General features: G+C 33.8%; 4 protein-coding genes across 4 annotated transcripts; 2 read left to right on the top strand and 2 right to left on the bottom strand.

Annotated features, from left to right (window-relative positions):
- Positions 1 to 1,345: 1,345 nt before the first annotated feature.
- Positions 1,346 to 1,864, bottom strand: LOC107769666 (protein BOBBER 1-like). The gene has a single exon (XM_016588903.2). It carries the CDS (start codon positions 1,862 to 1,864, stop codon positions 1,346 to 1,348), a length of 519 nt encoding a protein of 172 aa, XP_016444389.2.
- Positions 1,865 to 3,551: 1,687 nt separating this feature from the next.
- LOC142169125 (protein BOBBER 1-like) lies at positions 3,552 to 5,213 on the top strand. Its single transcript, XM_075230359.1, has 2 exons — positions 3,552 to 3,947; positions 4,592 to 5,213. The coding sequence occupies exons 1-2, from the start codon at positions 3,602 to 3,604 to the stop codon at positions 4,999 to 5,001; spliced, it is 756 nt and encodes a 251-aa protein (XP_075086460.1). The 5' UTR covers positions 3,552 to 3,601; the 3' UTR covers positions 5,002 to 5,213.
- Positions 5,214 to 7,236: 2,023 nt separating this feature from the next.
- Positions 7,237 to 17,163, top strand: LOC142168674 (uncharacterized). Its single transcript, XM_075229265.1, has 2 exons — positions 7,237 to 9,146; positions 17,021 to 17,163. Exon 1 carries the CDS (start codon positions 7,736 to 7,738, stop codon positions 9,059 to 9,061), a length of 1,326 nt encoding a protein of 441 aa, XP_075085366.1. The 5' UTR covers positions 7,237 to 7,735; the 3' UTR covers positions 9,062 to 9,146; positions 17,021 to 17,163.
- LOC107772653 (putative magnesium transporter NIPA2) lies at positions 12,672 to 18,844 on the bottom strand. The gene is made up of 9 exons (XM_075229266.1): positions 18,545 to 18,844; positions 18,244 to 18,454; positions 17,162 to 17,218; positions 15,522 to 15,612; positions 15,273 to 15,433; positions 14,744 to 14,871; positions 14,125 to 14,262; positions 13,578 to 13,670; positions 12,672 to 13,143 (listed from the first exon to the last, which is right to left on the bottom strand). The coding sequence occupies exons 2-9, from the start codon at positions 18,368 to 18,370 to the stop codon at positions 12,946 to 12,948; spliced, it is 993 nt and encodes a 330-aa protein (XP_075085367.1). The 5' UTR covers positions 18,371 to 18,454; positions 18,545 to 18,844; the 3' UTR covers positions 12,672 to 12,945.
- Between the last annotated feature and the right edge of the window lie 8,165 nt (positions 18,845 to 27,009).

Below are 27,009 nucleotides of genomic sequence, written 5' to 3'. Positions count from 1 at the left end.
TCGGCACCACCAAAACTTAATTTCCTTAGCAAAATTTCTCCAAGGTCATTACACATAAGTTAGCATCCGGTCACCCTTTTCAACTTAAATTCTAAACCTTGGAACTAAGCGCTCTAAATCATTTCAAAGCCTCACCGAACCCAAATCAATTATCCCGGCAAGCCAAATAACAACTGTAATTCACAATTTGAGTAGTAAATGGGGGAATGGGATTGCAATAGTCAAAACGATCGGCCGGGTCATTACATAATGTTATATTTTAGACATATGAAATCCTATCGGGATGAGTATGGATGGAAATAGTCGTTTGAAATCAAGACGGAGAGTGAGGTGCATAAGATTCGATAAAATTGACTAAGTTTATTGGAAGGTCTGTCTTTCATCCTATTTTCTGATAATGAAAAAATAGCCAGCATTTGCAAAGTCATTAAAAAATAGTCACTATTTTGCTGAAACACGAAAAGTTTCAGCATAATATGCTTGATTATGGAGCTCCTGTGTATAAATTTCGAGCATATTATGTTGGAACTCAAACACACGAAAAATTCCAGTATAAAATGTTGGATTATGGAGCTCATGTGTATAAACTTCCAGCATATTATGTTGGAACTCCAACATATTATGAAATTCCAGCACATTATACTGGAATCTCATATATAAAAAATTCAAAGTACTCCAACATTTTATGCTGGAATTTTTCCGGACTTTTAAGGGTATTTTTGTTCAGATTTAATTTTTATATAAAAAATTGCTAAATTTTGACTACTTTTAAAACTATGATTATTTTTCAATCAAATTGTAAATCTGGCTATTTCTGATTTTTCCACCAAATTTTGAGGCGGCCTCTGGTTAATCACACTTGAAACGAGAATTATCCATTACACATAATTAATTATTAAGAAAAGGTATGTTTTAGATTTAATAACTAATATTCAATTAACTATAAACATATGGAAAAGCTGCAGTTTTCATATTTGATGTAAAGACAATTGCATCTAAAATTAATGATAAATAAGATGCACAAACGTGCATGGCGTGGTATGGTTAGAACTTTGATAATCTTAAAGTAACAATTATTATATATTGGAACTTAAATAAGTTGTGAATAAAAAAAATAGTACGATATCTTTTGTGTGAAATATGGTACAAATACAACAATTATGCCTCACTCTCAAATAAGTTGTGTGAAATATAATACGAATAAAAAAATAATTTAGAACCCCGATCAAATTAAAGAATAATCTTGACTCAAATCCAATTTCCTTCAACTCAAATAAAAAACCATTACATTCCCCACCAAAAATAGATAAAAATTATTACTACCTAAAACAAGTGAATGACATAACTAGCCAAAAATACATCTTTTCCACGGCTGCAATACTCTTTGTGTCAAAATCCTCCATTTATTCTCAAAATTATGTGTGTCAATTTCTGGACCATCTTTCAACAAACTTTTCCACCAATTCTTATTTTTCTTAGGAAGAATAAAGCAAATTTCTTCTTTACTAGAAAAACACCAACTCCATTTATCAGCTTTAATTTCCTTGAAAAGTTGACCATCTATTATAAATGGTTGAAGATGTCGTCCAACTTTGAGGGAATTACTATTCTCAATTGTTACAGTAAAATAGTTTTCACTTTCACCACGTGGTAATTGGATATTTATGGTAACTTCTTCAAGTGATTGAACCCATGAATAATTTTCCATGTCAAGACCATTGCCTTTGTTTGGTTTTAGCAACTTCTTTTTTACTTCTTCTTTTGGGGCTGAAGAAGAAAAAGAAGAAGGATTATCTTGTTCTTTCTCTATAGTTTTTATGAGTGGTTCTTGTGCTTCTTCTTTGTAGTATGAGAAAAGTCCCATCGTTGAAAAAAGACAAAAAGATTATTTTAGAGGTAGAATAGGAGAAGAATGAGGAGATTATGTGAATAGATGTGAGAATTAGGAAGAAGAATGGGTGTCTATATATATATATATATATATATATATATATAGAAAGAGAGAGAGAGAGAGAGAGAGAGAGAGAGATTATAATCCAAAGTGGAGTTGGAAAACACCTAAATACCACAAATCAACTAGGAATAAAAATAGGACAGAGCAGAGTAGGGCAAGTTTGGATTTATGCGAAGCAGGGTGGACGGGTTGAAAAGTTTGCGGGTTAAGACTTAACCAGCCCAATCCCATTGTTGTTCCTAAAATTGATCAACTCAGAACGATTAATCAATGTACTGAAAATAACATACAACTGATAATTATAATGAAACAAGAGGTAAAAAAGGATAAAATGTAAAAATTTAAAACAAAAATTGTGGTCATTTTAGTACTTGATCCCTACTTTAAGTCAAACTTGATCGCCAAGTTTTGCTTTCTCAACTACACTTGAAAAGCGAGTTGTCCATAACACATAGCAGTAGTATGTTTTTACAACTTAATAGTAATAACTTAACCATCAAATAATGGCTAATTTTTAGCTATAAACATAAGGAAATTATAAATAAGACAAAAAAAATATAATAAGATATATGCACGTGCATGGATGTGGGTATGCTTAGAACTTTGATAATCGTAAATAAACAATTAAGTATTAGTGTAATTTATTATTCTTTTTTATACGTTGTTCGATTTTAAATATATTAATTCACACTTGTTAAATTAAGATTAAATATCATCATAATTATGCAAGTCAAACGTGTAGGTAGAACACTTAGTTTGGATCCTGTAACATGATCCATTGACACTTAATATTTACATCAAATCATATAAATTTATTACTGTTAAGTCATAATTTAAATGAGGTAAAAATATATATTAGTTAACAATGATTAGAGAACATGCAAATACATGATATGTGTCATATTTTGGTGCGGTTAAATTTTTTATCTTCTTAATACAATTGATTTTTCAATATTAAATACTTAGACATTAAACGGTTGATAAAATTTGGCGGAACCAATTTCATTTCCAACTGTAAATATTGCTACTTCTAATATACTAGTACGTACAAAATAATTTTAGAAGAAAATCATGTGGAATTTACGAGTGATTGTCCTATTAATGTTTATGCTTTGGTCAAATTCTTCAAGTGATCTAAGCGTATTTCAAGCAAACAGTTAAATGTTCTAACTAACTCAAATCTTGTGGGTTTTTTCGTTTGGACTAATTTTCTCCTTTCTTTTTAAAAATAAAGTTAGAGTTTAAGTTCTATGCATTGACGACGTAAACGATATGAATACAATAAGGATCACTTAAAATTACAAATAAATTTCTACGCTATAATCATCATCAATTGATAATTTAGTGACAATGATATACACCTCATGACTATACTAACCGTGTAAAAACAATTTACATTGTCAATATATAAGTGTAATCTACAAAATTAATATAGAACTATTTATTTTACTAGACATTTCAATTTGTTGTTTTGAGGCTAATTCAATACGAATCTCACGGCATGCTGTTATTAAGACTGAGTTTTCCTTTTCTTTCTCTGATGATTTACTATATAATACACTCTTAATTACCAAATTCTCACACCAATTCACATACCTTTCTCTAATTCTCCTCTTTTTTACTCATTCATATCAACACCAAAAAATAATGGCAATTCTTTCAGACTACACAGAAGGAGATAATCAAGCACAACAATTAAAGCCTGTAGAAAACCAACAAGAAAAAGAAGATGAAAATCAAGAACAACCCCACAAAGAATTAGACACTTCTTCTTCTTCTTCTTCTTTAGCTTCAAAAGAAGAAGAAAACAAGAAATTAAAGCCAAATAAATTTAATGGACTTGATATGGAAAATTATACATGGGGACAAACACTTCAAGATGTTACTATTAATGTTTTTGTACCACCTGGTACAAAATCAAGATTCTTAGCTGTGGATATCAAGAACAATTTCATCAAAGTTGGTCTCAAGAATCAACCGCCAATCCTTGAAGGTCTGTAATTAGATAGTTTGTTAATATATACGTAAGCAGATGCAGAATTTAATATCTGTTGAAATTTAGTATGTAATTTTTTATAAATATCTAAGTTACGTGTCAAAAATGTTAGATTCAACTGAAATCGTAGCTTTTAAGGTAAATCTCCACTGAATATACATGAAGTATAATTGTCCCACTTAGAAAGGTAAAATTGAGTTTGAAGGCTCTATACATTCAAATACAATGGAAAAAAATAAATATAAATTTTAGTTTTAAATTTAAATGAACATGTCTATTTGAAAAGTGGATAAGTAAAACGCGGATCCAGAAGTTAAATTTGATTAGTTCAACATTTAACTTTTTTCCACTAATATTATTACACTTTTGAAAATATGAGTTAATATTCTTTTTCTATATTTTAGTGATTTTTCAATATACGGTCAATCTCTCTATAACAATCTTGTTTGTTCCAGATTTTTTTGGTTATTATAGCGAAGTGTTGTTGTAAAAAATATATGTTATAACATAGCATTAAAATTGGTTTCGAAAGAAACTTAACTTTTATAATACTAGTTGTTATATTAAGATGTTGTTATTGAGAGTTCCCACCATATTTTCTTTCTTCTTACTTTTTGTTATTCTAATTTTCTAACTATAAGGTGAACTTCTGGAGCCTGTAAAAGCTGATGAATGTTTTTGGAGTTTAGAAGATCAGAAACAAGTGACAATTCTTATGACAAAAAGAAATCAATCTGATTGGTGGAAGAGTTTATTCAAAGGTAGCCCTGAAATTGACACACAAAAAGCTGAGCCTGAGCCAAGTAGGCTATCTGAATTGGATTTGGAGACAAGATCAGCAGTGGAAAAAATGATGTTTGATCAAAAACAAAAGACAATGGGTAAACCAACTAGTGATGAGATTCAAAATCAAGATATGGTTAAGAAAATTATGGAAGAAAATCCTGAGATTGCTAAGCATTTTGCTAATTCACCAGCTAATGCCAATGGTAAAGGAGGAATGCCCAATGTTAGGATGATGCCGAGTGGCGTTATGCCCGGGATGCGTTAATTTTGTACGTGAACTTGATGAGTCGATCCACCTACATGTTTTGCTTTACTGTTGTATCGGGAGTTAGTCGCGTATTGTTTGACGTAAAATGGATAATGAATTTGTTTCTATCTTTAGTTGAGTCTTTTTCACGATTCGATAGATAATTTGATAAGTTAGTTATATTTTTCCGGGTTTTAGTTGATTTGCTGCTTTTCAGGTTCATGAAATTTGAACTATATATGTTCCTAAATGTTTAAACTCAATACGTGTTTTGATTGCTACACAAGATATAGTCGCAATTTGTATGTTTGTGTTAGTGTGATTTATTTATAACTTTATATCCATATTTTCTTTTTGCAAATTAAAAGATGGCCTGTTAATTCCAACTTGATGAGTTGAACCTATAAATTTTACTTTTAATGTTATATGAGGAGCTAGTCACGTATTGCTTGATGTAAACTGAATATTTAATTGGTATTTTCTTTAGTTGAACCTTTACAGCTAGATAGATATTAATTTGATAAGTCAATAATTTTTGTTTTCGTGTTTTAGTTTTGGATTTGCTGCTTTTTAGTTTTAGGTCTTGGAAATAGAATTATGTTCCCAACTATTAGGAATCAATCACCTTTACTCAATTCCTCCATCTGAGAGGTACACCCAACTCTATTTATTTCATTTCATTCATGTTCTACAATATTTTATCCAAATTTTTTGTCTCGTTTTGGACCATTTTCCTAAAAGCATTATCCTTCTCTGAAGTTTAAGAACTAAAAACTTCTAATCACAAATTTAAACTTCTGCTTTCTCCTTCAAGAAAACAATAAATAAAAGGTAGTATTAATTTGGAACCGAAAGTAAAATCTTAAAACCATCCAGTCCAAAATCCCACATTCTTTCAAAATAAATTAAGATAACAAACTGACACTACTTTCACCAAATTCTACGTAAACTTCCATTAATTTTTGGATAATGTCCCTGAATATGTAATCTCAACTCCATAAAGTCTCGCTTTCAACTATCATCACGTCTATAAACTGTGGCTTATTAACTGCATAAAGTTGTTCAGTAACCTAAGATTTTTAGAGAAAAGGAGCTCAAGTATGTACTTCTAATAAGGGGGGGTAGAATGCGTGACTCTAAATCTCATACAATTTTTCAGCATTTGTATCGGGTTATTAAATCTAAATATCAAACCAAACAATAAAAGTTGGGCTTTTTAATCTAGGTTTTTCTTGGGTTTTTCGGATTTTCGGGTTTTTTCGGTTTTTTTTTCATAAAGTCTTCATAGCACAAAACGTAAAATTAGTGCTCCAAATATTTCTTTAATCCTAGTAAGACATAACTATATAAGGTATTTTTCAATAAAATAATATAAATATGAGATGAGTCATGTCATTGTACTAAAATATTCAACAATAAAGATAATAAAATCACATAAAATAAATATATTATTAATAAGCCATAATGAAAACAAACATAATTTAAAATTATGACTAATAAGTACTATTATTTACATGACTAACCACTACAAGAAAAATAAATTATACATTTTATCTAAACCATGGAAAAACTAAAAAAATAGATATCCAACACTATTTTCATTCATAGTATAATTGAATTAAATATCTTTTATTAGCATTAGTATTGATTTAATTTTGGTTTAGGATTTATTTGAGTTACTAACATTTATGGACTATAAAACTGATTGGAGCATCCAAAAATTATAAGCCCAAATTTGAAATAATACGTTAAAAGATAAAACTAAAAAAAAGTTTAAAAAATATTTATAAACTATACTACCATAAATATTTTTATGTATTAAATATATTTAAAATTTATATACATATAATGTCGGGTTGATTTGATTTCGGTTTGACTTTTTTTAGTTTAAACCAAATCAAACCAAATATGGTCGGATTTTTTTTTAACACCAAATCAAACCAAATCATAGTCAGATTTTTTTTCTCGGATTATCGCATTAGTACAATTTGTCGGTTTTATTCGTACACCTCTAACTACTATAAGTACATAACAAAATTATCCCAGCCAGCAAAAAGTAACTGAAAAAGAATCAACAAAAAATATTAATTAACACAATAATAAGAAAAATATAGGGGCAACGAGGTAATGTCATCACATGAATCCTGCTCAGCCAGCTCCTGCGAATCTCTCTGCTCTTTCGGGTTTCGACCAGTAGTAAAAGAAATGCCTTTGACACAGCTGAACTACTAAAGTATCAACTGCACAACCCCCCCCCCCCCCCCCCCCAACTCCAATCAAACCTGAAAATCCCAATTATTCCATTTTTGTCCCCTTTAAATCCTCTTAACTTTCTCCATCAAAAAAATTTCCCACTTTATCCCACTGTGTTTCTTCCCCAATTCAAGAAACCTATTATTGGTTTAAAGGTCAGTTTTTATCACTCTTTTTGGTTTTATTTATACATATATGCCATTTTTCTTCCTTATTTAATATGGGTATTTGCTAAAAAGTTGTAATTTTTGGTATTTACTTAAAAGTTGTAATTTTCGGTATTTGCTCAAAAAGTTGTGATTTTGGGTATTTTCTAAATATTTGTGATTTTGGGTATACCCTTTAGCTTTTCTTGAGCAAATTCTTGACCAATTTGAGTGTTATGGATTTGTGGTAAAGAGCTAAAATTTGGGGTTGTGGGGTATTTAAGTAATTGTCTATGTGATTTTTTGAGCCTCTTAAAGTTTTTTGAATTGAGTAGTGGAGTTAGTTTTATTTGATGATGCCACAACCAAGAAGAAAGAAGTGGACTGAGGCAGAAGAAAGAACTTTAATTGATAAGTATGGTGAGATGTTATGTGATGGGACTTTAGCTAAGATGAAAACTAGGGAAAAGAAGTATAGACCTATTGCTTTACATGTAAATTCTATGCACCATGTTCGTGATCCGATCACGTATCCATGGCAATGGACTTGGAAGGATGTGTCCACTAAAGTGCAGAACATGAGGCACCAATATACATTAGTGAAGCAAAAGATTAAGAAGCCAAACTCGGGGGAGGAGGAGTCGGCTGCTGGGGACGAGTTTGATTGGATGGAGGGGTTAACTCATTGGTCGAACTTTTTGAGGTATAAGGAAGTGTTTGGGGATGTGAATACACTTGTTTTCAATTGTGGTGACTCCATGGCGGTTGTAGGAGATGGGATTGAAAATGGTGTGGGATTTGATGGGAGTGGTAATGGTATCGGGATTGATCGATTCGGGCATCTAGGTCATGCTGGCGACGGTGATTTTGCCGGAGGTATTAATGGGGTTGATCATGGTGTTACCGGGATGGAATTTGATTATGATGGGGAAGAAGGAGAGGGGAATTTCAATGGTAATATTACGAGGAATAGTCATATGAAGGAAGATGCGGATGATGGATTTGTTTACGAAGATATCGAGGCAATTGGATCCGATACGAGAAAGAAGAAGAAGATGTTGAAAGGGGTAGAGAAGAGGGCATGGGGTTTTCTTGCAACACAGTTGGCACAGTTAAAGGAAATGGAAGCTCGGTTCGAGCAACGTGATGCTGAGAGAGAGCGGGAGAGGCAGAGGAGAGAACATCTTAGAACGGAACTTGAACAAGAACGTGAGAGAAAATGGGAGGAAAGAGAAAGAGAGAGGGAAGAAAGGGAGAAAACGATGGAGAAGTTGCAAAGACAGAGAATTCAAGAATGGGAAATAATGGAGAAGGAAAGTGAGGAGAGAGAGAGGAGGAGAAGAGAGGAACAACTTATATTTGAAAGAGAACACGAAGAAAGAATGAACAAGAGGAGATCAGGCTGGAAGAAGAGGATTGACGAGACGTTAGTTCAGCATCGCGCTGAAATGAGCCAGATCCAGACTCGAATGCTTCACGAACAACAAAATCTTACTAGTCAGCTGCTCGGAATTTTTTCTCAGTGGACTGGTCATTCAACGGGGCTTTCTGATCACACAGGGGCTAACCATTATCTTTCACAAATGATACAAAACTTGCACCATGTCAATGGTATGGTTCACGGCGATGCAAGAGTTGAAGGAGATACCCAAGAAGACCAATTTATTGTGGATGGATGAATAGAAGGATGCTCTTTAATTATTTTTATCGACCACCTGAAGAGGAAGGTGCAGTTAGCCTTGCAAGACATGAACAAGTGTAAAGGTCAGTGACTTGTAATTTGTATTATTTGATATTAGGTTTCTGTTCAGAGCCTATGTATTTGAATAATGTTTCCTATATCGCCTTTTTGGCGTAGCCAATATAGAATGTAGAGTTCTCAGCCTTTTAAGTTTTTATGTCGTCATTGTTCAATAAACATCTATATAATACCATAATTTTTACAGTGATTTTTTACCTCTTTTTATTCTTCCATCAAGGTTCTAACTAACACAAAAACAAGCGAAAAATGCGCCCCCTCCCCCACCCCCAAACCCCAAAAAAAGAAAATCTAAAAAACTGTTCATATCCGCTCTTTCTTGTTTCATAACCCAGTGTTCTTATAATCTTTATGAATGATAACATAACTAACATGAGCAACAAAAGCCAGCTCAAATCTACAAACAGATCTGTACTTCTCAACAACTCGACCATGTACCAAATGTTGCTAATCTAGAAGATTTATGCTTTTGAGGTTCAGGACGACACAATTACGTAATTCTCTCTTCATAAGAATCAGATGACTCAATGTTGCACTTTTATAACATTCTTGTCCAGTGAATGTGCTACCAGTTCAATTATTATGCCATCCTAATACATTTGAGTAATTGTTATCTTTGCCACACCTTAGGCCACTTACAGAGATCGTAATACTACTTCCAGTTTGACCTTAGTCCTTTAAGTTTATATTAAAGAATGTTAGTCCATAATAAGCTATTGGTCAAGTTTAGCTATCATCAATTGTTTAAGTTTTCTAAAATTGCTGGTTAAAGGCACACTCTTAAACCTTGAGTGTTTGTAGTACCACTTTCATTTTGACTTCCAATTCGCTGAGTTACTTCGTAGAACATTAGTCGATATTGGGCTGTTGGTCATAGGGGTCATTGATGTTTAGGTTTTGTAAAAATGCATTTTAAGGGCACACCTTTAAAATTTGTGGGATTGGATATCTGGATTTGCTTTTTGATTGGAACATTATTTTAGTAGAACTAGATGAACATAGTACTATCAAGTGAATTATGAAATTGTTAGAACAAAGACTCATCTCCGAGTGATAACTGAATGTCTACTATTATGAATGTTGTTTTAAGGAAACATTTATTTCTTCCTGGACATACACAGGTTTGACCATTTTGTATCACTGTGTTCCATTGCCCCAGTTATTTAGCTACCGTAAAACACCATTTGGTCATCTAGGGTCAAGTTCACTAAATAACAAAGGGAAATTTTTTCTATCACTAGTAATGGTACAATGACAAAAACAACAATAAACCCAGTGTAATCTCATAGATGGGGTCTGGGGAGGGTAGCGTGTACGCAAGCCTTACCCCTACCTTATAAAGGTAGAGAGGCTATTTCCCATTGACCCTCGACTCAAGGAACAATGAAAATAAAAGCAACAAACAATAGTAATACCACCACCAGTAATGGTGTGTTTCTCAATCAGTTCCATGTACACTAGACCTTCTTAGCTTCGTGGTTTACTTGCGGTTAAGAAAGATATCTTATATCCTATCAACAATAAGGTTGGTGTACTTTTGTATCATATGATATCACTACTGCTGTTATTGCAAGTAGCTTCTTGATCTTCAACCAACTTGGCATTAATCTCTATCCTGTCAAGGTTGTTATGTCTCTTATGAACATTGGCCATCTTACGGAAATTTTTTGTGTTCTTATCACTCTGTTTTACCCAAAAACATTTTGATTTTTGTCTCCAAGATGTCTCCTCAGCTTTTGCATTTCTTCTAACTCAATGGTATCCATAGTTAGACATGCTACAAGCATAGTAGTCCATCCAAAGCATTTAACTTTTCAAAGACTTTTATTGTTTCACAATATTCTCCAAGGCTACGTACAATAGACCCTTATGGTCCGGTCCTTCCTCGGACCCCGCGCATAGCGCGAGCTTAGTGCACCGGGCTGCCCTTTTTTTAATTTCTTATTCTCCAAGGTTGTGAACCATTAAACCAGTTTTCAACAATTCGTAGTAGCAAGACCTTACAATATAGCAACTATACTTCTCTGCTGTCGAGATCAATATATCTGGTGTAGAAGATACTTCGTTCCTCCTTTGATTCTTTTCCATTTTTTTCAAGTGGAAGAGGCAAAATTGTCCCCTTTTTGGTCATGAAAATCTGACATCCAATTCCTCAGTCCCTCTGGAATCATGAATTGTAGCTCAGGTTAAATGGTTACATCCGATACCGATGCTATTTGAAATTTCCACTAAGACAGCTTTATGCATTTTACCAAATATGACTATGACTGATTCTCTAGTAGAATTCTACTGTTCATTCCAGCATTAACCTTGGGGTCCAAAAGTGCGAAACATAGCTGTCTAGATGGTAGCTTTATCTTCTTCTGATGATTGGTGCGGATCTAGTGAATAAGATATGGCTTCATTTGAATCCAGTAACTTTGGATTAGACCCTATAATGTGTGTTAAAAAACCACTAAATAAGTACAAATAATAGATTTCAAACCCAGTAAATTTGATAGGATGTGGTAGTAATATCGAATCGAATCCAAACCCATAAAGTTCTAATCCTGAATCCACCTCTAGTTCTGATCATTGGAACATATGTCATCTCGTACAAGGACTCCTTATTTACCACATCTTGTATGAAATCTCTGAATGTACTCCTTAGTTATCACCAAATGCCCCTTAGGACAAAATGATGTCAAAATATGAAAACTATAGTCAACTAAGTTGCTCCGTCACAGCATTTTAGGTGCCACACCCGTGTCGACAGGACACTAGTATGGGTGGTGTGGGTATGGGATCCGTACCGGATCTGGTCAAACAATTTTGAGTACTTTGATCATGACGGACGAAAAAATTCGAGACGAGATACAATTTGATTGAAGTGTCATTTCCCCTCTTACCCTCTCATGATGTTCTAGAAATCTAAAAAAGTGATTATTGATGACTGGTTAGAGTTCTGTTTACATTCATTTATTTCTTTTATCTTTTCATTTGGAAACACTAACAACTATTTTGAGATAATCCTTAATTACCATATGACGTAGTACAAAAAACCTTTGCTGACATAGTGGGAGAACAAAGTCTGGTCTTGGACCAAGATATACTGGTGATCGAGACTGGAATAATTTAATCTCGACTTCTGTTATATTATGAGTTTATTCTGTTATCTTCGGTTACTATAAAAAACTTACCAATGGATATCGGTTTGATATTCTCAAGCTAAGACAATCCGTAGTTCCTACTCAAGAAACACTACTCTCTTATGCTTTCAGCCACAATTCTTGCCGAATTATCAATTTGATGTCCTCAAGATGCTTCATAAAGTAACAACCGTAATGTATTAAAATGATCAATGCAATATGAAAACATCACGTTCCCTATCTATTACAGATACAACAAGAATTTAATCCAAAAAGAAAAAGAGTGAAAGACATTGAAAACCCACTAGACAAAGTAACAAGAGAGTCTCAATACAGACAATATCCTATATACACAAAAGAAGTACTGGCCTGAAACAACAAAAGTGCAGCTCGTTGTGTATATAATTCCAAGAAGCATGTCAATTTCGATATCAGTATCCACACTGTAAAATCTTTCTAAAGCCAAAATAACAAAAAAGAATCATAACGAAATACCTTCCTAGTATAGCATTGGCTTCAACCTGTCAAAAAACATCACCTCTTTCCAATGCTAAGCTTGTCTCCTTAAGTTTTATCCAATAACAAATGCTTCTATCTTCTTCTTTATGCACCTCTCCCTTTCCCCTATGCTCTCTTGATGATGCAATTAAAGAACAATCTCCTAGTCGTTTTGCCTTCAAACCTCAGCTGGGATTTTTGTTGTTTCGCTTGTTGGCTTACAATCCGTGTCTGTTTTTGGGAGGAGGACAGGTATTGGTTTGGATGGATTGCTTCCCATGTCTTTGGTTTTGTGAAGAAGAAAAGTACCACATAGGATAGTTACAAAACCACATAACTCTGTAATTATCTGTGTTGCATTTTGATGAACATAGTCCTGAATCCCAAGAAGTAACACCAGAATTACAGTAAGTTTCAAAATACAACTTTCCGATCGAATGAAAAAACTCGGAAAAAAACTCAGTATATACTCTTCAGAAATAGATATGCCAACAATTCAACTATCATATTCTTTTTTTCTTCCAGAAGTTTATGTTACCAACATTTCGAATTTCGATTAGAATCCTTTGTTGTGCTTCTTGAAAAGCAAGCAAACTTTCCTTTCTCTCAAAACATCATTTCTTGCCCTTATAGAACAGTCAATTTGATAAACATATTTATCCAGCTATCTGCATTATTTTAATTCTTCCAACTACAATCGTTTCGTTTCCAGCAATATAATAACCCATTCATGATATCTCAAAGAAATGGAAATTGATTAAATCTAAGAGTGCTGAATAGCCATAACCACAAAACTGAATTTTGAATTACCTTAAACATTATCATACTTGCAACAATGGTCAGTGTTGTAAACATGACGTAGTATATAGGAGAAACCACGGCAGTATTAAATGTGTCAAGTGCCTGCAGAATACAGTAGTCATGTCAACATTTATATCTTCCAAAAAACAAGTAGTTAGTAATATAAAAGGGCAGCCCGGTACACTAAGCTCCCGCTATGCGCGGGGTCTGGGGAAAAGCCTAACCACAAGGGTCTATTGCACGCAGCCTTACCCTACATTTTTGCAAGAGGCTATTTCCATGGCTCGAACATGTGACCTCCTAGTTACATGGCAATAACTTTACCAGTTACGTCAAGGCTCCTCTTTCAAGTAGTTAGTAATATGAGACAACATAAGTTGAGATTGAGACGATTGATATTGTTTTAGGGATAGTAGGTCAAAATGGCTACTAGTTTAGGGTGAAATGAAAGATGAGAATTATGACTAAACTATCAAACCAAATGAATATATCAGAAAACAAAGATAACCAATATCACTTGGGACTCTATAAAATTATAGGGGAATGGAACAGATACCTTGTTCAAATAGTTCAGCTGCAAAAGGCAAAAGATGAGGACAAATATTATGAAAAACCATGTCTCAAAATACTTGAATTGATTTTGTCCTCCAAATGTGAGCTTCATAGCAATTCCAATTGCTTTGACACCCATAACCTGAATAACCATAAGAAACAACCAACAGATAAAGATATAAGAAATTAATGCGCACAGTGTTATCAAAGGCGCGCTTAAGCCCTGAAGCGAGGCTCAAAACATGTTGAGCGCTTCGCCTCGCTTAACGGGCGCTTCAGTGTTGTCATCAAGACTCTAAAAACATATTTTTCCTTGCCAATGAGCATAATCCTAAAGAGGCGACACTAACAATTGATATTTCATTATATTGTAAATTCTTTTCAATTTCTTTGTCCATATATTTGGTATTCATGCTAATAGATATTAGTCTTGGATTACACATACATATTTGTAATTTTTCTCCATTTGTGTCTTTCTTCATTAAAGGCCGAGTTTTATTTGCGCTTCGCGCTTAAACCTCTAACAGACCTTAGAGCTTTTTTGCACTTTTCGCCTTTGACAACACTGAATGCACACTGTGAACAGTGGACTATAGTATACAGCATAAAAGAGAACAACATACCGTGAGAGAACCCGCTAGAGAACAGATTCCAATGTAGACAACCAAATGCGACTGCCCATAACGAGGCACAAACCGCACGATAAGGATAAGTACTAGAATCATAACTGTGAAAGCGTAGGCGAGGAACCCTGTCCTTAGCAAAAGCCTTTTGGTTAGTTCCAATAAACAAAGCATGTTTTCAAGGGAAGATAGCAAGTATCTTCTTGTAATTTGTGAATCCAACTGTTACTTCACATATACTACAGTAAATATTTAGCCATGTTAGTATGTTTACTTCAGGTTCAATGTGTTTTCTTAAAGTCTTTTAGTCTTTTCAGACATTTATATGCTAGTAGAAAATATAGAGAATTTATAGTACTAGAGAAACTTCTCTCTTTTTATCTAGAGCCTAAATACAGCGACATGGATACTGAGGATTCATATAGCCGACTCTGACTTGGTTGGGATTGAAGCGTAATTATTCTTCTTGTTGTAAACACAAATTTAAGGATAATGGAAGAATGTAACTGGAACTGCAACTTTAGTATACCTGGCTCTGTTGCTAGGTACCAGACATCCTTAACAGATTGAATACTCTTTTCTAGCGGCGCGTGTAAGACAATAGTGACAGAGCCAACCAAACAGAGGAGACAACCAACCATACCAAAGATATGCAACCTCTCCTTCAAAATAAAATGGGCTAACACTGCACTGCTCATGAAAGTTATATCAGTATTGAACTAAAAAGAACTTCTTTGATTAACAATTTTAACCCCAATTATGCTACATAATCAAATACCTTACAATCATACTTAAAGCCCCTAGAGGTGTCACAAGTATAGCCGGGGCGTATGCATAAGCAGCAAAGTTAGCTCCCTCTCCAATAATCACTATAAGAAATCAGAAGATTAGCGTTAAATATAACTAAAAAACTGACTGTTCCTGAAATGTTTTAGAACTAGATATTATTGCGCTGATCACTTCTTTCAAATTAGGAATTGCTGCATTCCATCATCTTCATGCATGTTCTCTAAGTCAAGGTCTTCGTAGAGGTTAATGTCATCGATACTTTCACCCTGTCCATAAGTTACTTATTATATTTGACAAATGTCTATCATCTTTCTCATTCTATGATAATATATAGTACCTCTTTATAACAATCTTGTTTGTTCCGATATTTTTGGGCTACTATAGTGAAGTGTTGTTATAAAAGGGCTTAACAGCCTTTTATAGTGAAGTGTTGTTATAGAGGACATATATTATAACATAATATAAACATCAGTTCTGAGAAAAACTTGGCTTTTATAGCATAACAGCCTTTTATAGTGAAGTGCTGTTATAGAGGACATATATTATAACATAACATAAACATCAGTTCTGAGAAAAACTTGGCTTTTATAGTGAATGGTTATTATATAGAGATGTTATATAGACATAATATAAACATCAGTTCCGTACTTAAGATTTATGACAGTATCTCTATATAACAACAACAACAACAACAATAACAACCCAGTATAATCCCACTAATGGGGTCTGGGCAGGGTAGTGTGTACGCAGACCTTACCCCTACCCTGGAGTAGAGAGGTTGTTTCCGATAGACCCTCGGCCCCCTCCCTCCAAGAACTCCCCACCTTGCTCTTGAGTTCGAATCACTCCAAGAGCAAGGTTGGGAGTTCTTGGGGGGGAAGAGTCTATCGGAAACAGCCTCTCTACTCTAGGGTAGGGGTAAGGTCTGCGTACACACTACCCTCTCCAGACCCCACTAGTGGGATTATATTGGGTTGTTGTTGTTGTTATATCGAGATACTGTCATAAATCTTAAAGTACGGAATTAGCTATGAAATGCAGATGAATGCCTGGCGCGGACCTGATTTTGCCGATAACATAAATGTTGAATCTCATTCTAACATCAGATATCAATTGTCTTAGCTATTGAGTGGGCAATCAATCAAGAACCCTACAGCTATGTTGCTCGGACTCTCCGAAAATATTGCCGGGTGCATGTCGGGTCCTCCAAAAGTAGTGCATTTTTCGAGGATCCGACATGGGTGCGGCAGCATTTTGGAAAGTCCGCGCAACATAAATTCTACAGCATTCATTGAGGTCAAAAGAACAAGAATGTTCACTGCCCTAGGGTATCAAAAGTTCTGGTAGTGTTAGCACATTAGAAATGTTAATTTCTTAAGTTAGATATTGACCTGCATTGCAAATATATGACCACCTATATAGTTATTGAAATTAAAAAACTGTTTTAGGTGCTTGCTCAAAGGACTTTGTGTTCTACAATATATGTAGGTTTTCTCAGACGCAGAATATCATATGCTCAAGGACTCATACAACAATAACTACGCCTCAATCCCAAGAAAGTTGGGATCGGCTATATGCTCAAGAACTGTATAAAATAACAAAACTTTTGGGATGAGTTAGGTCTCTTACTAGATGACATTCCAGCCCACCAACAAGGTTCCAACAAGTAGGAGTGGCCTCCTGAACCTATTCAAAATTCAGCATAATTGGTAATTATATAACAGGATCAATTTGCCTAGCATCAATTGAAATCAATACATTTGCTTTACAAGAATATATGGTTTTATGCACAGGCAAAATCTCCTTTAGAAGCAATAACAGGAATTTTAGTTCATCAACTTTTAGCAGGTGTGTGTATATATGTGTGTGTGTTAACATTCAAACCTCTTGAGTGTGTTAACATTCAAAATCTCTTGAAGTATGCTAAACTTGTCACAACACTGAAACTCATGCTAATCTACCCTTGAGCCTTAGCATGAAGGATGATAAGAGGCGTAAAAAGGCTAGCTCGGTGCGCGAAGCTCCTAGCTATGTTGAGGGAGAGGGGGGCCGTGGAACGGTTGGACTATATTGCGCAGAGGGAGAGGGGGGCCGTGGAACAATTGGACTATATTGAGTACCTTATATTTTTGCAAGAGGTTGTTTTCATAACTGGATGAGTAAGACATACTTTCTCCGTTCACTTTTACATGTCCAGTATTATAAAAATAGATTTTTACTTTACTTGTCACTCTTAGTATATCAAGAGAAAACGTTTTTTTTTACTGCTATACCCACATTATTAACTACTCATTTCAAATCATTTTCTCAAATCTATTAAAAATATGCATCAATTAATATGTGTATTATGGTAAATTATGCATTTCATTTATTATTTCTTAAGGGGTGTGCAAAGTCCATAGTGGACAAGTAAAAGTGAACAGAGGGAGTACGACGAAAATAACAAATCTCCACAAGGGCTAACCATATTCCCATAATAATTGAAATAAATAAACCACCTCATTGGATTAGGCACATGTCACGAGTTCATGCCAATTATCCATTGAATTTCGGACCAAATTAGCCCTTGGGATTTCTCGGTTACCAAAAAGAAAAAAAAAACTACCCTATTGTAATGAAACCAATAAATTTAACAGAAACTCAAAATATAGAGATTAAATGATGCAAAAAAAAAAAAAACGTAATGAAATAATGAAAAAAAGAGAGTAAACCTGCTCGTTTTCCATTTGCACCAGCCTTCTTTAGACCTTGCTTCTTAATAACAAAGCTAGACCCAATAAAAATACTGGATGATATAGCTAATATAACTCCATGCACATTATCAGATATTCCTTCCATTTTTTTAAAAAGAATGGAGAGGAATAATCACATAAAAAGAACTCTTGATATTCAAAAGCCAATTCTTTAACGCAATTGAAAACCCTGCATTAAACACAAAACCAAATACAACTAAATTATCAATTACGTACAAGAAAAATAATTTCATAGCAAAATATATAAAAAAACTCGAACCTTTTTCTTGGCTTTTGTTTGCATGAGAAAAAACGTTGATAAATACCCAAACCACCAATATTTATCCAAAAAATATATATATGTTGGTTAATTTAAGATAAAACGTCGATTTGTTTTTAGTGATTTTCAATATTTTTCAATCTTTCTCTGACCAGCTTGGTTTTTTCTTTCTTTTTTCCCTTTTTTTTTTTGTTTCTCTCTTTCTCTCTCCCTCTCTCTGCAGAAAATCTCTGCAGAAAGTTGCAGAAATGAGAAGAGAAAGAGAGGGAAGAGAGAAAGGAGGAAATGAATATTTTGGTGGTTTTTTTGGTTTAGAGAGAAACAAAGTCCGTTACACTTAGTAATTTAGAAAAAACAATTCGCTTCAAATTACGTTAGCCACTTATTTTTTCTCCCATAATTCCCCGCCTTTTCTGTATGTATTTTTTTTGCCACCTTCAATTTTAATACTCGGAGCGCTCTAAAGAAATAAGTTTATCGTTTCACTATATTTAAATTCAGGAACTCGAAAATGAACTAATGTTCTATTCAAGTATCTCAATATAACGTCGCGTTAAATGATACTAGTATACTTACCGCGCGAATCGTTTCAAACAAAAAAGAGCAGAGAGATATTAGAAACAGGTGTATCTTGCTGACTAAATTTATCGACCACATTAAAAAGAAATTAAACCAAAAGACAAATAGGTGAATTCTCTTGGGATGTCTCTATAGATTTGTTGCTAGGGACCACCAATCCCCAAGAACTATTACAATATACTTGAAAAATGATACATCAATACTTTGCTTTAAAATGATTAGTCCACCTGAAAATGCTTAAATTTTTTACTCAAGTACAAACATAAAGGACGATCACATTTGGTTCGAATCTTATTCCAGTTCCAGTCCCAAACGAAGGTTAATCTGGGTGCACCAACTTGCACAAAGTTCTATTTTAAGTCCAACGAACATCAAATAGAACCAGTGCAATAGCAAATATGATGGCTAAAAAATGGCCTGGAAAAATCATCACTCGAGATATACTCAAGTCTAGAATAGGACACTACAATTTTCTTAAGAAATCAAGTAATAATCAACAAAAAAATTGCAGCTCTAATACATGGTTTAACGCAAAAATAAAAATACCAATACTAAAGAGATAAGTTGGATTATAATTTTATTTAATTTTGGCTATTTACTTTTTTTCCAAAACGAATACATTTACTTTTCATGACAACTCACATTTTACCTAAAGCCTATATTGTCAATCAATAAGAGTATAGTAGTCTAAATATTAAATGACCAGTGCTACGTAAACGTTTAAATAACCAAAGTCTTCTTAATATCTCATCCAATTTGAGGAATATATATCTTGCTCTTTTCTCGTCGAGAGAAAGGACCTCACAGGCCTCAGATCACTAAATCATCATCGAATAGTGTTTTTCTATAGACCTCCACTCCTTAGACGAAATAAGATCTTTTTACTCTTTTTTTTCAAAGCTGCCCAAATCTCATTCTGTGAGACTTCGCCTTCGACCACCGAAGTTCCTTCCATGGGTGGATTCCCGGGAACCTGCGGTAGCCCCTCTTGCCCCGCGTTCGACATGAGTCACGAAATGATTGAGAACTACGACGGGGTCGAAATGAATTTTGTTCTTTGTATTCAATAAGTATTGCATGACCGAATAATTCAAGGAAGGGCGAACTGCGGGGAGGGTCCTTTTAAGTAGATGACTCGTCGGGTGGTCGGAGCGGGACTTCTTTGGAAAAAAGAACTTGAATAAGTTTGTTTTTCTGAAGGAGTTCACCGGATGAATTACCGAGTAAATAGATCAGATCCGGATGCGGCTGTTGCTCCGCGGCGACTTTCGACTGCGAGTCATCAAAAGAATGAATGACCACTAGAGGGGGAAAGCGATAGAAATTGGTTCCCTACGACGTCTTCTGTCTTCGCGCTTTCTAAAAACCACCCTAGCCTTCCACGCAAGCTGTAGTACCCCCGGGAATCTTTTCGCTATTTTTACCCAAGGCTTCGACAATTTTTTATCATGCCAAACACCTCGTCCAAGCACATGCGTTGGCTGCTCTCTATCAAAGCATCAGCAACAACAACCTAGTATAATCCCAATAGTGGGTCTGATGAGGGTAGTGTGTACGCAGACCTTGCCCCTACCCTAGGGTAGAGAGGCGGTTTCCGATAGACCCCCGGCTCCCTCCCTCCAAGAACTCTCCACCTTGCTCTTGGAGTGATTCGAACTCATAAGCTCTTGGTTGGAAGTGGAGGGTGCTCACCACTAGAACAACCCACTCTTATCTATCAAAGCATCTGCAATCCTCCCTATATTTGCAGCAATAACACTCGTCATATCGACTAAAGTGTTGTCATTGCACCTCCTCTTGGTGGGCTGCTTTGAACGCGACGATGAAGAAGGCGTTGCTCTGAGATAAATTTTATGTACTGCCATCACATGTATTGTCCACGCTGGTTTCAGATCCATTTTAAGAATTGGTGCCAAAGATGTTCTCAATGTGTTTGCCCTTCACGAATTTGACATCAATATTTGGCTGAGAAACACATAAAAAGTACAAAGTTTAGGTTGCTAATTAATATAATGGCAATAATAAACCATAGACAAACTTTCATTAGTGAGCATTTTTCCAGACACGAATTTATACTCGTCAAGAAAGAAAAAAAAGACTAGTTATTTTTTGATTTTTTGAAGCAAAATAACACTCCAAATACACTCTGATGCTCTAAACTAAAGTCATCACATTGAGCTCCTACAGATAAAAATATCAACTGACATTTGAATCCTTTACAATAACGTAGCCAATAGATCTCTAGTCATTGTAATAGATTCAAGGGGGTAAAAAGTTCACCTTCATAATTGGTGTGATGAACTCTACCAAGAAAGTTGAAACTTTTCGCAAGGATGGTCAAAAAGTGTGGATGAAATTAATTAAAAGACCCATTTCTCTAAATGAAGGTGTAATCTGCATAGATAAATTGAAGGACATCAGTAACCAAAACCTAATGTGAACCAACAAAATGGCCTTGAAAATAGACTCTATATACAACCAAAAAAAGAGAGACAATGAAGTAAATTAAGCAAAGAACAATGTAAGGAAGATGTTTGCAACACTGTAAGTAATAAGTATAGGTGAAACAAAGTAAACTCGATATTACTTCTGACAAATACTTCAGCATACACAGTGCAAAGGCAGCCCGACATATAAACCTTATTGCACGCCAATTACATATCAAGAATAGAAGATAAAAATATTAAGAAAAAGTAATTTAATAGAAGCGTAGCATTTAAAATTAGACATGCATAAAGAATTGGCATATTTTTTTAAGGATTCAGGACATCAAAAACTTATCATTTTGGGAATGTCAACCAATTAATTCTAATGGATTATATAAGCTTGGGAGAATGAAGTCGTCACGAAAACAAACCTGAATTTGCATAACCATTTTATGGGCCATAAGAGCAGTAGAGGAAAGTTTTTGCATAGTGACTAATGTCGGATTAATAGACAGATAAAAATGCTTGCTCATATCATACGGTGAAATAATCAGAGATATGAACTTAATGACCAGAAACCTAGAGAAAATGTCTCTATCTATTCATTAATCTCTTGTTTATAGCTCTGAGGAACCAAGCTACAAAAGTTAATCTGTTGCTTCTCTCATTAGATCAATAACTCGGTTGTATCAAGGTTAATCCTTTATCATAATTCCATGACACTATCCAAGATATATAGCATTCTCCATTGTCTCTCTAAATTTGTCCTGTAAAGGTCATAGGTCAACATATATAGCAGTAAAATCAAATAAACTTTCTAATGTCCGTTACAGTTTTAGGAGCATAACCAAATTGTGCTATGTTTTAGTAAATCAAGATGTAAGAAAGGTCATCCGCCTTATCAGTATGAATAGCTAATGTTAACTTTACCGACTGCGCGCTGATGCAATCTCGCAGCTTCATCAACAATTTCTTTACAATTTTTAGCATAAACACTCACATGCATGCCTCCTGTTTAATTTTTTTTATTTTTTTTGGTAAGAGGGGAAACCCGCAGCCGTTACAATCTCTGCCAAAGCCTCTGCCCTTCGGGTGAGCCTCCTGTTTAATTTGTTAGCCGAAAATTGAAAGAAATAAGCACATTATACTACAAAGACTGTATTTAATCATCATTGCATCATCAATACATGTATGCAATAGAAGAAGTATAGATACAATAACTTACATAGTTCCATACAATGATAGATAAAGAGATATATATTAGAATAATCACCCCTAGATGAGAAGACTTAGCACACAACAAATAATAGAACACTAACCATGCTAACTTTTTGTCTTCACTCACAGGAGAGAATTCTATTACGAAACAAATTAACCTTCATATTATATAGAGAAAGATCTACTTATTATGAAAAAGCAACAAAGTAAAAGGAACAAACCAGAACTAACCTTAGACCTTCCTCCAGTAAGATTAAATCCTGCATGTACGCACATGCAACAATGATTTTGTATTGAATCTTACACACAATGAAAACCATATATAAGAAAGGTAGAAATTTTTTTACATGTGAACTTTTCGGAGTGAACATGTTATGATAATAAGATAGCATTGTTCTAACATAATGGCACATTTTATAGAAAAAACTTTCCCAACTGCCTAACCTAATTAAGACATTTATCTAATATTTTGGCAATACAGTATCACCAACAACTTAAACAGAAGAAATAAATAAACTTACGAAATTTCACTTTCAGATATATCAAATTCCTAGTGTATACATGAGGGATAAGGGAATGATTACTCTGAAGGATAGTGTTGCATTATTCCAAAACTTCATTAGTAAATTCCACAGTAACATGAACTTGTAATATAGCAATATAGTATAATTAAATATGATTCTTTTAAGCATTATAAATTTAGTATTCGCATCCGCTCGATGTATTTATTAATCAACATAGCAGATTTGTTGCTATATATCCATCTCTTCCTGTATGGGAACTGACACTACAAACATTTCAGGAATCATCTCACCAATTATTTTCTTAGTTGGTTCATCAACCTCAACAACAAAAGTAGTAAATTCAAAAGAAGATATAATTATTTATGCTATTGTGGAATCATCAACAGTAAATTCAACAGGTCATAGTGCGGCCAATTATAGTAGTTTCTTAACTACTCATAAGAGGAAAAGAAATAGAACCATAAATGATAGAAATTTAGAACTGAGTTAAAATGAATATCTGTATACATTTACAAAGAATCTAAACTTGATATTTGTATATATTGTAGTTCCAGAAGTCCTCTCTCCAACGGCACAAGCGGATCGTGATTTCGATGTGCCTATAGAGAGATAATATATTTTTAGTCAGGCCGTGCAAAGCTGTGAAAAGCAAAATCACAAAAATTTATAATTAAGTTCAAAAGAATATCTGTATAAATTTACAAAGAACCTGAACCTAAATTTTGTGATATTATAGCTCCAGAAGTCGTCTTTCCAACGGCACAAGCGGATCGTGGTTTCAACGTGTCTACAAAGATATATGATTTTTGCAGCAGATATTTTTCAGAATTTGCAGCAGAAACATATAGGAGGAACATGATATTTTGTTTATTGGATTCATTATTAGGATGTATTATATTGATACTCCACATAATCGTTTCATGTAGATAGTTTCATGTATTTGAGAACTTCTGGAAATTCATACACAATTGTGAAAGTAACGTTAGAAATAGAAAGAGAACTAAGGGTACTACACAAGTAGTTTTACATGAAAAGTTTCATTGAATTGAAAATTGTCGAAAATTTATGAACTATAACAGCAGAGAAGAGGAAGTATAAAAAAATCAATTATGAATATGTTACCTTTGCAACCTGTAAAATCAACTCTATACAATACGGTATTTCAAACTTGAAGCCATCGGGGATTTCTCACACTTGAACCACTCCAACTTTCAAATTCCATTGCATCGAGTTACTTGAAATTTGTCTAATGTTGTAGCCATATTTGCAAAGTTCTATTTTCTGAGCACAGAAAAAAGAAATTAAAATGAGGAGCCGCATAAAACATTATTTGTAGTTATTGAGAAAGTGGATAAGTTATGGAGTTAGGTTAGGATACCCACATTTGGAAAGATGATCGTGGATTTTCTTATGTTTTTTAATTATTTCTTCCTGTTTCTTTGTGAATCAAATTCCAAAAGTGGGAGTCAATTTCTAACGTGGATCAAAGTAATTTCTTTTACTTTGATTTTTCAGGTTTAACATGTATTAAAAAAAAACAGTCCAACAAACGTGGGACTCAATATTAATGTAAACTAAATTGGAAGTTTTAAATTTTTTGAATTTGTTTTAACAAATAAAAAAAACAGCCCAAAAACGTGGGACTCAAATGTTGATATAAGCTGAATTAGAATTTTTAAATTCTGTGAACTTATTTTCTATTTTAAATTATTTTTGAACCTCCAAATTAGTTGGAGGTTTGTCCTAAAATTTAACACATATTCAATTGTTGTTTTGACACTTGGCATAATAATATGGATTTGCTTCTCCTATTCTATATAGATAGATTCTTGCTTATTTGATGATTCAAGAAAGAGTTCGATTAGACACGAGTTATGATATTTTTAAGAGAAATTCAATCTAATACTCATCGTAAATCAACTCATAAAATTATTATGACATTAAGAAAATGTATAACAAGTAGTAAGACAGAGTGAAAAATATCCAAAAGTCACAAATTTGTTATAACTAGGAAAAGAAAGACCAGGGCACTTTTATTCGTGTCGGATTCTCCAAAGGTAACGTATTTAATTTTTGGAGGGTATGCGACAATATTTTTGGAAACTCCACCCAATATAGATCCAATTCAAAGTAGCCAAAAATGATATACTAGGTCATTAACATTTGTTTAGAACAGTGGTATCTGATTATTAATTTTGTGTTTGTCTTTACTGGGAAAAAAACTAGTAATTAATGTAGTTTATATTAATTATATATACAATTTTTATCTTGGACGGGTCCCATTATGGAATTATACCAACTGAAAATTCAGGAGAATAATAGTTCTTGGTCTGAAATAAGCCATTTAATTAGTCCTGGTATGTCAAAGAGATTTTTTTAAATGCTTGTACCAAAAATTTCGTTCAATCAATCAACGACGCCTAAATTTCAAATTAGTTTAGCTCGACTATTAAAATGAGAATGATGGTAAGATTACGTATAATTAATTTGGTTTAGTTCGTAAAATCAAAGACCACTCAACTAGCCATCATACATAAATAACATAGGTTTAGCAAATTTATTCAAAACGTAAAATTAGTTGAAAAAAAGAAGACTAAAAACAAGTACACAACAATGATGTACTTAAATCCACGTAACTCAAGAACATTTAGTTCTTTGGCAACAAAGATTTCTTCGGGCAAAGTATTGTAATTACGATCACCAAGTGACCCTACACTTAAAATCAACTCTTTGATATTACATGCTACGAGTGTCATAATCCAATTATGAATATAAGAGCTCCAAATTAGACGACGAGATGGTAATTTTAGCCAGAAATTTTGAATAAACCTTCTGCTTCTGCCGATTTGCTAGAGTTTGATCTACAATTTTTGCAATCTTTGGTATGTTTATGCTAAAATCTTTGTAATAGAAAAACTCATCACCAAAATTTAAGTAGGAGAGGGAGCTCCAAGCACCATACAAAGTATTTGACAGTGTACTCAGTTGTGCAGCATCTTTAACAAGAAGGAAAGACATAGTCTTTTCCAAAATTGGCTCTGGCAATTTGGATATGTAATCCACTATTGCATCCACATTTTTTTCTTCCATTACTGTCAAAAATATTTTCTTACATCAGCATGCAACAACAATAACAACAAATTAAGTGTAATCTTACGAGTGAGGTCTGAGAAGGGTAGTGTGTACGCAGACTTTACCCCTACCTTGAGAAGATAAAGAGATTGTTTCTGATATACCCCGGCACAAGGAAAGATGTAAAAAGAAGCAGTAGCAATAGACCATAACATAAACAAAATAACAAGGCACACCAAAGCAAAAGATACTTACATCAACATGCATTTAATGAAATTTAGCAAGAATTTATTAGGCAAGAACTATACAAGTAGAGTTCTTTCCTTTTTTAAATATTGCTGGAAAATATTACATATTTTTGTTCTTCTTTTAAAGTTCTATTTAGTATCATATAGGCATAAAACCCTAATTACATAATGACTAGAACGAAAAAAGAAAAAGATTTACCTGTTGAAGACAAAAATATTCGATTCTATTAAATTCTTCTTAGTTGATGTGTTTGTTACCCTTCACAAACTGAAATTCTTGATGATATAAATTGATAAAACAATAATTTTATAGGACTATAGCGCTAAAAAATATAGCCAAAAGTCCAAAACCAACTACTTTAGGATTATTAGGACTCGTATATGCTAAATCATGTAGA

The sequence above is a fragment of the Nicotiana tabacum genome, chromosome 14 (assembly GCF_000715075.1).
Source record: "Nicotiana tabacum cultivar K326 chromosome 14, ASM71507v2, whole genome shotgun sequence".
NCBI lineage: Eukaryota > Viridiplantae > Streptophyta > Magnoliopsida > Solanales > Solanaceae > Nicotiana > Nicotiana tabacum.
This window is presented reverse-complemented; position numbering and strand designations above follow the sequence as displayed.